Source organism: Podarcis cretensis, assembly GCF_951804945.1.
Source record: "Podarcis cretensis genome assembly, chromosome: 9".
Classification (NCBI taxonomy): Eukaryota; Metazoa; Chordata; class Lepidosauria; order Squamata; family Lacertidae; genus Podarcis; species Podarcis cretensis.
Window position 1 is genome coordinate 40,599,138 of NC_137178.1, and position 12,834 is coordinate 40,611,971.

Sequence of the window (12,834 nt, forward strand, 5' to 3'; positions counted from 1 at the left end):
TAAACCGGGACACTTCTTCCCGTTTTGCGGAGTTCGTAAACCGAATTGTTCGTAAACAGGGCTGTTCTTAAACCAAGGTACCACTGTATCAGCAAGTGGTCCACATTACTACTGGGTTCACACTAGGAATAGAGGCTGTTGATTTCAGTTTCTCATTTTTTTCCAGCCTCAACTTCAGTTTGTCTTATTTCTGCATCAGTTTAGCAAGTTGAAAAGAATTCCTCATGAAAAACAATACATAATTGTGTGCATTTCTCATAATATATGCATTTACGCAAGCAATTTTCTCAACGCTTTGTTGTCATTATTTTCACTAATACAAGCATTATTGTGCACACTCTCCAAAAATAAATGCTTTTTGTAGACAATACTTGGTTTCAGAGCTGCCTTGCAAAATTTGGAGAATTGCAACTTTTGAAGCATATCTCCATTTTTAGTGAGTTAGCATTAAAATGAAAACTGAGCAAATTTCCTCCCTATCCCTTGTTTGCACATGGGAAACCAGAGTTTCACACCCATGCTCAACTACATACCTCTCTAGGTACCTTTGTTCAAGCAGTTGTTTCTCAACCTAACCTGCCTCTCGGAGATGGTTCTAACAGTAAATGCAGCTAAGTATGTATTATAACACACTTGGAGTTTTTGAGATGGGAGCATTGCCCCTTCTTTCAAATCCATCAAAAGTAAAACCATTCCCCATTGGAAAGAAATGTCAACTATGCAACCTAATAAAACTTGAGTCGATTGCCCCAAACTTTTGTATTTTGTCTACAAGAGCATCATAAATATCTTAGGACATCTTGGTCATAGGTCAGTTGAACAAATTTATTGGAAATTTAGTGGAAATTGCCTTTCCGGTGACCAGTGACATGATCTTTAACACTTCATTGTTTCTGTGTTTATGGCTGACAATTCAGTCAGATCGAGGAAGTATTGCAATGCCAATGAAAAAATACACCTTTTTATTGTGTGTGTGTGTGGGAATTCATTGAACTTCTTGTTGCAAGGCAAACTGTTGTGCTAAATGTTTTAGAGCCATCCATAAAAATAAAGGACATTCCACACCACAGACCAATTTTGCCAAATTCAGGCTTTCTCCACATTTGTTTGTCTGTTCTCTAAAAAATTTCAATCAGTTGGCTGTTTTGTTGCTCAGTACTGCCTGTTTGATTTGTAATACATGGAGCTTCCTTAAGTCATTTAAACTTCAGCTGGATCATTGCAGGAAGATTTTCCCTTGAGCTTATAATAAGAGCAAGATCTGAAATAGGAGTTCAGTAGTAATGAACTCTACTGGAGTTCATTCAACCATCTATGGTGAACTGATTTAGAAGAGGCTTGGCAAGTGACCTGGTTTCTTGGACCATTGAGGAGCACAAAACGGTGTGCCATTATGGACAGGACAGGGCAGGTTTCTCTCTACTGCATCTTGTGGAATCTGGCAGCCTCTAGGAGCAACATATCTCAACATTAATTTGCTTTGGAAAGTTTTGTTAAAATTAAGTGGGAGAAGTCCTTCCCTTTGCCCCACTTGCAGGGACAGGATGTGAGTTTGCAGCAGTTGCATAAATCACTTCTGCACCATTGTAGCTTGTTAGCTGATAGCATCTTGCTGTTCAGGAGCTTACTTCCAAGTTTTATGGACCATTGAACTAGTCTGCATAAAACGGGGACTATCTAGTCTAGGGAAACTGGCAAATCTTCTTCCTTTGGCCTAATCTAAATAGCCACATTTCTCTCTGTAAATTTGCCTGCTTGTGGAATAGTTCTATTTACTCATGTGCCACGTGACTATGATAGTTGTGTAACCAAGGTATAAGTTACAAGCATATTCATAGGATCTTTCTATGCATGTTTGTGTTGCTGTTTGACACCCTAACTGTGACTCCCTGCCATTGCATTTCAGGTACAACTGAAGAGTCCAGCAGCAGAGGTACTGCAGACTCCACATGTATTGTGCAATATGGGAAGACTGTTGATATCAGTTACCTGCAGTACCTTTGGGATGCTCAATCCCTCATACTCCACTGTATGAAAGACTGCCAGGTTTGGTCTGCTCCATATGATGGTGAAAGCCCTGATCCACGTACCTTTATCCAAACCCTAGCTGAGGAGGATGGTAAAAACCTAGACCAGCCCATTTTCCGATTTCAGCACAGAACACCTAGTAATACAAGTTCCTCTCAGATAACTCCTTTGGGAGAAAAGTTGCAGCTGGAGCTGGAATGGGATGATAGCTATGATACGGGGATCTCTCCTGGATCTGATTCGGGCTCTCCACAGCATGATAATGCTTTAGGAAATGTAGACCCACAACCACCTGCAGCGCCACCAAAGCACATTCAAGAAATGAAGAAAAATGCAATCATGCTGATCAAAGGGTCATATATAGAAGAATCAGACTTTCAGGATGATGTCATGGTTTATAGGTTATGTGCTGAAAAGGATGCTCGGGAAGCAGACAGCGTAAAGGAGGAAGCTTCGGTGTCAGAATCTCAAAGCACAGGTGATCAGCAGTCGCTCCCTGCCAATGGTCCCCTTAAAAGTCCCCAGACAGACTCCAGTTTGGAGGAACACAATATGAAAAATTCAAACTTGACCCAGCACACAACAGTCAAACAAATCCATGACAGCGTTGCTGAAACCCCGCAGCCAGACTTGGAACTAAAGCTGTCTTGCCTAGAAGAAGACCACAATGCTAACACGAGCTTGCTGAGCCCCGAAAGTGAGGATTTTATTTCCCAGTGTGATAACATCATTAAAGAGTTGGATTCTACCCCTACAGAGTTGGTAGAACTTAAATTGCTTATTCCTGAACCAATCTCTCCTGTGGAAGAGGAAGAAGACTTTGAAAATTTTTCAGCCGACACACCATCAGCAGAAAGTATGCCTTCACCTTTTGGACCAAAAGATGTATGGTCTGGCAATCCGGCAAGGACACAGAGCATCCCATTTACAGGTGAAATTTTCTAAACAAGTCACTTAAAACTCTTTTAAACAATAATGTTCTTGGTGGGGGAGAGGGCTATGTGAATAATAGACTTATTGGTTATGTTGACATTGAATATTAAGTGTAGATATATTCTTGGCTTGGATTTCATACCAGTGAAATCTTAAGTAGACCAATATACTTCTCACTATATCCTGTACAGAAATTCTCTGATAGCAGCATAATTCTAGAAAATATCCCTACATAGTTTAGGAAAAGGGATAATTGAACTATTACAGCAGGCACTGCTAAAGAGCAATTGCCACAGAAAGAGTTGACAATAGCTATTATTTCTAGTCCATCTCATCCTCTGTCTAGGGGACGACAGAGGACGAGATGGTTGGGCAGTGTTCTCGAAGCTACCAGCATGAGTTTGACCAAGCTGTGGGGGGCAGTGGAAGACAGGAGTGCCTGGCATGCTCTGGTCCATCGGGTCACAAAGAATCAGACATGACTAAATGACTAAACAACAACAATTATTTCTAGTAAGACAAAACAACACCACCTTGTTTATTCACTGCAAAATTAAAGTTGCAAATGTCTTAGTCACTTCTGATCACTAGATGGCAGCTCTGCTGCCATTCTGTGCATCTGCCCCATTTTACCTGCACATTGAGACATTTTGCTCCCTACCAATTGTGAAACACTTAGCACTGTTGAATTGAATTCATCCTGTTTTCAATATCACACTTCCCTAAAAGGATTTTATTGTAATGATGTTAGCAGGACACATTGTATTTGGGCTTAAAAACACTGTTATTTATTTAACTTTGGTAGCTCTTGGAACACAATCTGTTCTGAATTATCTCAGCTCCTCTGAATGACATGATATGAATATTCACCCTATTGGGGGGGCGGAAATGATGGTTGTAAAATGGCTGGGAAATTTCAAATATGTGCTCATAATGACAAAAGCAAATAACTAAAGCAAACTTCCATTTATTGTTACTTACTAATTTAAAATGGTATTTTTTCAGCACTTTTCTGTTCCCATAAGGATCCAGGCAATACAACATAACTGAGAAATTGTCCGGATAATACTTTTCAGGGAAAGGGTGGGGACGAAGAGAATGTTAAATATGGCTAGATGTCACATAACTCCATCGATCAATTAAACTGAGTAATGCAATTGAATAAGCATATTGCTATCAGATTTATTATTCTGGTCTGGAAATAATTTCCTTTCCACTGGTGCAGCTGTCTGGCCACTGTGAAAAATAATCAGCTTAGCGAAAAAATCTTCATAAATAGTTGGGTTTGTGTTGCTAAAAGACCAGGAGCTTTGTGGCTTCTGAACAGTAGCAGTTGGTGGTAACTTTGATATTCCAAAACCCACATGGGTCAGTCAAATTAAGAAAAGTTAACATTTTACATTACTGCAGTATTAATACATCTTCAGCTCTTTGAGTGGCATCTTCCTTCTCAGTCGCCCAGCTGGCATGTAACAGTAAACCGTATTTTAACATTACTAGGATGAGCTGCAGTAAGCCTTGGGCCTCCTGGCTTGTTTTCCCGTTTATGTAAAGGAAGGAGCTGCATGTAAATGCAGAGAGCTTGTCCATATTCTGGTTTGTTAAACCATAATTTTATCATCGAAACACAGCCAGCATAAAGAATTCTGTTAATTCCTCCTTTCCCATAGGATTGTAGCACTGAAACATAGTTTCTGTGTCAAGGAATAAGAGGATTTCTTTTGTTCAGAACTCAAGGTGGACAATGAACTGATCTTTGTATGTGGTACTAATGTTTTGTGTTCATTGAGAAAAAAATAGCATGCGCTCCTTCTAATAATTTATTGCGATTCAAATCCCAACTCATTCATCCACCGACAAGGACACAATCAGTATTTTAGTAATGGGAATGTAATGTGGCAAATAAAACTTTTATTATGAATAGGACCCCAATTAGTTTTATGTCTGCCTGCACGGTGAGTTTTGTATAACATCATTAATTTTGATCTAATTAGTCCGTGATACTCCTCTTGCAAAGCTTGTAAACCTCCACTTGTCACCTGAGATTCTTCATCTAACAAGATGCTTGAAGCTAGCTTAGTGATGACAGGGCCATTTATATGTACCATGGTTAAGTCTCTGGAAGCAACTCATCTTGCAGCAAGAACCCTTTTGCAACTAAAGCCATTTATGTATTTCCAGAATAGTTTACCATTCAGTATCTACCACCCCCATACTTTTCTCTTAATCTCTTGCACAGCTTTTGCTCTTGGATCATGTCAGCAGTAATCATCAGTGTCTGAAAAAGAGTGTTCCAGTAGGACAAGGAGATTAAGTAAGAAGAAGCTCCATAATTATTAAGAATTGCAAGATTGCATGGGAGAACTTGCAGTGGTTGCAAGCAATCCTACTGCTAGTCTCTCCCAGCTCTGCCTGGAGACGCCAGGGATTGAACATGGGACCTTATGCATGTGCTCGCCCTCTGAGTCACAGCCTTTCACAGAATAGCTCAGTTGGTTAGAATGTGGTGCTGATAATGCCAAGGTTGTAGGTTCAAAACCCTGTATGGGACAGCTGTATATTTCTACTTTGCAGGAGGTTGGACTAGATGATTCTCAGTGTCCCTTCCAACTCTACAGTTCTATGATTCCTGTGCACTGTGCATATAGCAACATGGCTATGCTAAACAAAAGGTGTTGAGCTTTTAATACTCTTCCTTGGCAACGCAAACTTTTCTTGGCGCAGCAGAGGTTAAAATGTCACAGTCATCTCTGATGGACTTCCTGGATTTTAACTGCTGTGTAGGAAGGCTGAGAAACCTGATTCTAATGCTATGCTGCATAGTGGCATCTTAGGCATGGCAAGTGGGGCAGCGATGTCCAGCTGTGCCCTGCTTGCCATTTCAAACCCTTTTATATCAATTAATTGGTCAAGCCTCTATGAAGTAGACACTGTGAAATGCCAGAGCTCCAAGACCATGCTAAAATAGCATGAGGCTGTCACTGTCTGTACTCCCTCCTAAGCTTAGGAAAAGGATATGTGTAAGAATGCCATTGTGCAATTCCTGGGCTGGGTGCTGGTGGTAGTTGTGTCCTCCCGAGCGAGGGGTGGGGGAGTTCTATGTTTAGAGCAGTGCAGCCTTGCATTAGTGCAGCCCCTCATAGCATTGCTATGTGTGGCTGATCTCCAAGTCAAAATTCCCTTGTTTCCACAGCAGGGAGCAGGTAGAGGAGACAGGAAGTGCCCATTGTGCTGGGTTGAAAACAGGGCAGAATTCCCTTCCTGACCCTCTCCCTCTTGGCAGGTCATGTCAAGCTGCAGGGAGAGAGAAGAAAGTAGGAGGGGGTCTCTCCTTTCTCCGAAGCATGTCAGGCTAGGCCAATGTAGCCCATGGGAAATGTAGGGCTACTTGACATTGTGTTAGTCCTGTAGAAACTGCAGTCTGCAGGGGCAGCTGCTGGAGAAGAGAAGGAAGTCCTCTGTGGCTTGCTGGAGCAAGAGGGCTGCTGCCGGTCAGCCCAGTAAGTGGAATGGGAGCAAATGAAGAAGGCTGAATGGGTGGGAAGGAGAGGATTTTAAGCAGGGGACTAATTGACAGGGAAAATAAGCGATACTTCTTAAGTATTTTTGGGAGAAGGAGCTTGGCTTATTTCTGTGGAAGTCTGATGCAAGCAGATGAGCCATTGTTGGACTCCACTACAGCCTGCCCTGGTAGCACTACAACCTGGTAGCACTACAACCAGCACAAAGTGAGCTTACCCAAAGGCCCAAATGGGCTGGAAAACAATGCTTCTTAACATTACAGCACCTTTCCTTTCTTCAGTCTTATGTTCTTTTAACAATTAATCGCTTGTGTGTGTGTTGTTTTTTTTTAAATCTGCAGGTCCATTTATCAGTGTGGTGCTCTCAAAGCTGGAAAACATGTTGGAGAACTCCTTGCATGTCAACTTGCTGCTCATTGGCATTGTCACTCATCTGGCAAGTTACCCACAGCCCCTCCTTCGTTCCTTTCTGCTCAATACCAACATGGTGTTTCAGCCTAGTGTGCGGTCATTGTACCAGGTACTTCATGATTGTTTGACAGAAGTCCTAATATGGTTGAAGATATAATTTGTTGTTAAACATTCTCGAGATATAGTGCCACCATTATGCATGAATGCTAGAATGACAGAATGACATAAGCAACAGCCAGGTCCTTGCTCCAAGGAGTTTATAGTCGTCCTTCTAAGAGGAAAGGGGAACGAGGAATGAATGCAAGCAAATGTGGTTGGGTTTTAGCGTCAGTTTGCTCTACAATTTATATCCCTGTGTATTTGCAGCTTAGGGACGCGAGTGGCGCTGTGGGTTAAACCACAGAGCCTAGGACTTGCTGATCAGAAGGTTGGCGGTTCGAATCCCCACGACAGGGTGAGCTCCTGTTGCTCAGTCTCAGCTCCTGTCCACCTAGCAGTTCGAAAGCATGTCAAAGTGCAAGTAGATAAATAGGTATCGCTCCGGCGGGAAGGTAAACGGCGTTTCCGTGCGCTGCTCTGGTTCGCCAGAAGCGGCTTAGACCCAGAAGCTGTACGCCGGCTCCCTCGGCCAATAAAGTGAGATGAGTGCCGCAACCCCAGAGTCAGTCATGACTGGACCTAATGGTCAGGGGTCCCTTTACCTTTATTTGCAACTTAACTCTATTGGGCCTCACTCCACAAGGCTGCAATGAGAAATCTAGAGATCTCCCTTGTGAATTTCCATGGTTTCTAATCACACTTCAGTAGAATAAGACGCCCTGTGCCACCCCTTCCTTTAAAAACAAAGAAGAATTGCAAAATACTTTACCCTGATCTTTTTCTTTAGTTGCCACTGAATGGTGCCTTAAAGTTGATGCGTTAATAATGCTGTTGGGCAGAGCTTGGCACCACAGCTGCCCTTAATGTGATTTTGAGAGCAAGGGACACAGTAAACAGATGATTTGGGACACAACTCAAATGACAATATAAAGATTTATTGCTGCTATTGTTTTGGCAGGTGCTGGCATCTGTGAAAAACAAAATTGAGCAGTTTGCTTCCATTGAAAAGGACTTCCCTGGACTACTCATAGAAGCCCAGCAATACCTGCTTTTACGGGTGGACATGTCAGATATTCCTCTGGAGTCATTGACTAAAGGCAAGTAACTACTATTCTTAAAAGCATAAAATTATTTTTTAAAAAACATGTATTACTATCTATTACTTATTTTTAACAAGATCTCAAATTAGTAAGATGTTCACTATGTTTATGTTCCTATGAAAGCATGTTTTGGGTTTGCTTTAACTATGTGGTAGTCTTAATATATTGGGATTAAATACAATGTGAAACATCCCACCCACCCTTCCTTTAGATGGAGAAGGTTGGAATATTTTGAGTGTTCGCTTCACTATGTGGTCGCACCGCTGGGAGTATGGGTCACTCCACACTGGGCCCTGGGGTGCTTGAGCTGAGCCTTTCAGGAAGATCTATGGAACAGTATCAAAGGTGTCTGCAGAACTATCCTATAATAAGAGACCTGGTTAAAGGACATACAGGCTGTGGCTGCTTTCTTGTAGAAGCAGGGTGAAGCAACAATCTTGCCTTGTCTGCAAGAGCAAAATTTAGATAACCTGTTAGGTTTACAGGAACAGAAGAATTTGCCTTATATATATATTAGGGCAGACTTAGTTGCATATATAGCTTAGTATTGTCTACTCTGACTGGCAGCAGCTCCCCAGGATCTGGGGCAGATGTATTCCCCATCCCCTGCTATCTTATCCTTTTAACTGGTGATGCCATTGATTACACTTGGAATCTCCTTCACAGAAAGCCTGTGCTATACATTGGAGGTGTGTTCTCTTCCCCTTCCTCATCTCCTCTTCCTCCGAGCAGCTGTGGGCAATGTACGTGGTTGTCTTGGTTTATTCTCATTACAAGGCACCAAGGTAGGGTAGGTTGAGATAGGTAACTTGCCCAGGTTGACCCAGTTATCTTTATGACAATGGACCCCACTCCCTTAAAATATCTCTGTAAGGGCACGGCTGCTTTTCACTATAACTTATAACTCCTGAAGGGAGTAACCATGTTTTCTTCTTTTCAGGACTAGCAGAAGGGTAACTGGTAATATGTGTGAGAGTTGTTTTATTTTTAGAATGACCATGTGATGGGGAGTGTGGTTGCAAACATTCATTTAGGAATCCTAGTGGGGGGGGAACCTCTGCAGTTTATGCATTGTCGTGAGAGATGAGCATGTCCAACATTTCATGAATGTGCTCTCTCAAGTGGAGTTGACCATGTTAAAAATAAGTCCTTCCATAACTCCCTGGGGGTGAGGGGAGGAGTTGTTTGGTCTTATCATGCGGAACAGCTTCCCCATCTGCAGCTGCCTCCTGAATATATTACCACCAGTTCTCATGCATTAGCCAGTCAAGTTTTATTACTGCGACCGAAGCACAAGCAGGGTCATGCGTAGTAAAGTGTATTACCTGTGACTGAGAAAGGTATGCACATTTTCTGTTATTCTCTCTCTAGACCTTCTTGCAGAGAATTCCCAGGTTGCCTACTTACAACCATGCAGTCTCGAAGATTTTTTTTTTTTTGCGCAAAAGCTGTTTAAAAGGAAACTTGGGAGATAAAACTATCCATGTGCACTAGAGGTCACTTCCTTTAAACAGCTCTTGTACTAAATCTCCAAACTGCTTCTTAAATTTGGGACTTTGAGTTCCTTGTCACCCAGTTATTAGTGTGCTGAATGAATAGCTCTATTTGTCATACTAGGATTTGGATGTCACCTGTCAAGGTAGAGCTGTTGCCGCAGAGATATCAGATTTTCCTAACTAACATAAACCCATAGGCTTCAGGCTATGTACTAAGCATGACAAAGTCTGGAAACAAGCCATGCTGATTGAAAGAAAAGCCTTTGCTTATTTGTTTGAGGGGGTCAGCAAACTATTCAAATAGGGACGGTGAGGTCCCTTGCAAAAGTACTGCAGAGCAGCAGCCAGCAGTTATGGGATAAGAAGCGATATCTGTTTATGGATTGTTAAGCAAAGGGTAGGAATCAACAGAAAGTTCTCAAAGTAAAGGGAAGTAAACAGCAGAGGCTCCTCGAGGATTGTTGGAACAGGAGCAATTTTACTTATTCACAAAGATGCATAGTCAGAGGTGATGATGACAGTCACAGTTTCTTGCCTACCCCAAATTAATCAGGATGGTGACATCCCAAGCAGTGTTTGAAGAGCTCTCTATAAAGAATGTCCTTGTATTGGAGGTTTTTTTAATTGAGATGAAAGATGACCAAGAGGAAGCAAGTCACAGGTTTACAAAACTATGAAAAATGTGGGGAAAGGGTATCTCTCCTCTTCCTACACCTCACTGATGATGTCTGCTTGGTTATAAAAAGGTAAAGGTACCCCTGCCCGTACGGGCCAGTCTTGACAGACTCTGGGGTTGTGCGCCCATCTCACTTAAGAGGCCAGGGGCCAGCGCTGTCCGGAGACACTTCCGGGTCACGTGGCCAGCGTGACATCGCTGCTCTGGCGAGCCAGAGCCGCACACGGAAACGCTGTTTACCTTCCCGCTGGTAAGCGGTCCCTATTTATCTACTTGCACCTGGAGGTGCTTTCGAACTGCTAGGTTGGCAGGCGCTGGGACCGAGCAGCGGGAGCGCACCCCGCCGCAGGGATTCGAACCGCCGACCTTTCGATCGGCAAGTCCTAGGCGCTGAGGCTTTAACCCACAGCGCCACCTGCGTCCCACCTGCTTGGTTATAGGTTGATGATAAACAAATCAAAGCACTACTTCACACAGCATTCAGTGACCATCACAAGCTGATGTGGTATAATGACCACCAACAGATGTGGTGGTTGATTGCTCTTAGACCAATGCATAGATAATAGGTTTGGCAGCCATGCCTAAATGGAACCTCTGTCTTCAGAGACAATATACCTCTGTTTCCTGAATCATCTGGAAGTAATGTGGATGTTCCGTAGACTGAAGTTGGTCTGTGTTCTGCTTTCATAATTAAATTCCTGCCCCTTCCCCCCAGCCCTGGTTCTTATCTTGCTAGAATCACTGTATCAGAGCGCTGTTCTTATGGGTATAAATTTTCATTAGAAGCTATGTTCAGGGGGTAATGGGGAAATGTGCAGAATCTGATGAGCACAGTAACCATAGTGACTAATTGCTTACCAGTAGTATGTGTAAAGAAGTCACTTATTTTGGGAAGTAAAATCCTTGCCTTTCTGCTTGATTTAATTTGAAGCATTTCAGCAGTGCTGTGGGAAGCAGCAGAGGCCAATGTCTCCTCCCCCTCCCTTTGAGGGTTCATCTTAATGTAGCTCCATTTATAATTGACATACTGACATCTTCTAATATACTATGGAGCTTGCAAGATCATTGCCTGCTTCTTAATGTATTATTATCCTATCATGGGTGTGTGCAGTAAATAAGATGCTTAGTAGAGGTCATAGGATTTGGGAAGCTGTTTCAGATAACTACTACAGAAAAGCTTGCTGTTGTGAGGCACTGTAGCTTGAGCTATGGATTTTGGGTTTGAAACCCAACATCCAATGACTGGGATCAACAGTTGCTTAGGTTCCTGCCTATGGCTTCCATTATGGCTGACTCCTAGGTTATATCATAAACTGCATCTGAATCAGGCCTAAGTTTCAAAATGAGACTTCATGGGGACATGAGGAATGCTTTTAGAGGGGAAAAACAAGCCTCAAACTCCCTCGAGGACATAGAATTATATTTCTGTTTCTTTGGATCCTGGCTCCCGTTTTAGGTCTTCCCTTAGGGCTCACTATGAGATCTTCTCCTATCATATTCTTAACGTGGCTTCATCTAGCCAAAACACTTATTCATGTTGTGTGAACAAGTCCCAATATTCAGTGAATATTATTATAGTTTGGTTCATATTATTTAGTTCTTCATCTCCCCCCCCTCTCTCTCTCACACACCCACCCCAACACCTTTATTATTAAAAAAAAATATGGATTGATCATTTGCAAAGATGTTGCACATTTTTTAATAAATCTGAACACAGGCTACAGTCACTGCCTGTGCTCCCCCCCCCCAAAAAAAAAACATGCACAACCATATTAAGGCTTATAGAATAAACAAATGCCTGGATAGCTGCAAGTTTGGTGCTTAGTCAAGCTCATAATGTCAGCAATCAAATTGCAGTGCCTGCAGCCAGTTGTCCATCAGCTTGTATCATTATGTCAATTAGGGAATATAAGGTAGAAATGGCCTGTGGTAATGGTATATACAAGACTATTTGAACTGTGCCTAGGTTATGGCGGAATGCTCAGATCCAATTTTACCAATAAAATGAACACTTTTCTTCCTCGAGCTGTAAAGTAAATGTGGTTTGTATATGTATATGGGGAATTTTTTTGGCACCACCTTACATTTTGAATACCGACGGATTTATATTCAGCCTTAATGACGATGATTTTGTTTAAGATTAGAGCATACAGAAAACATGTGCATGTAGGAAATGTATTTACTGGAGACTAGAAAGCTATATTGTAAGGTGTAAGGGTAAAGGACCCCTGGACAGTTAAGTCCAGTCAAGGTTGACTATGAGGTGTGGCGCTCATTTTGCTTCAGGCCGAAGAAGCCGCCGCTTGTCCACAGACAGCCTTCGGGGCCTCGGTCCTGTATACCTGAAGGAGCGTCTCCACCCCTATCGTCCAGCCCCAACACTGAGGTCCAGCACCGAGGGCCTTCTGGCGGTTCCCTTGCTGCGAGAAGTGAGGTTACAGGGAACCAGGCAAAGGGCCTTCTCAATAGTGGCGCATGCCCTATGGAAGCCCTCCCAGCAGATGTCAAGGCAATATTTTCCTTTTAACAGACAACTGAAGGTGGCCCTGTTTAGGGAAGTTTTTAATATT

The 12,834-nt window shown here is 42.6% G+C and overlaps 2 protein-coding genes and 1 long non-coding RNA gene across 6 annotated transcripts in view; 2 read left to right on the forward strand and 1 right to left on the reverse strand.

The window, feature by feature from the left end:
• Nucleotides 1–12,834, forward strand: part of LOC307224041 — a 199,050-nt gene that overhangs the window by 176,433 nt on the left and 9,783 nt on the right. The window lies entirely within an intron of this gene.
• The window catches only part of FHIP1A (FHF complex subunit HOOK interacting protein 1A), a 118,482-nt gene that overhangs the window by 95,865 nt on the left and 9,783 nt on the right, over nt 1–12,834 (forward strand). For all 3 annotated transcript variants that reach the window (XM_079990418.1, XM_079990417.1, XM_079990419.1), the window contains exons 9-11: nt 1,907–2,959; nt 6,824–7,002; nt 7,951–8,089. In XM_079990418.1, coding sequence (XP_079846544.1) covers nt 1,907–2,959; nt 6,824–7,002; nt 7,951–8,089 — 1,371 coding nt within the window. The remainder of the gene's footprint in view (nt 1–1,906; nt 2,960–6,823; nt 7,003–7,950; nt 8,090–12,834) is intronic.
• The window catches only part of GATB (glutamyl-tRNA amidotransferase subunit B), a 59,268-nt gene continuing 49,899 nt past the window's right edge, over nt 3,466–12,834 (reverse strand). For both annotated transcript variants that reach the window (XR_013842369.1, XR_013842370.1), the window contains one exon: nt 3,466–5,239. The gene's annotated coding sequence lies outside the window, so the exon portion shown is untranslated. The remainder of the gene's footprint in view (nt 5,240–12,834) is intronic.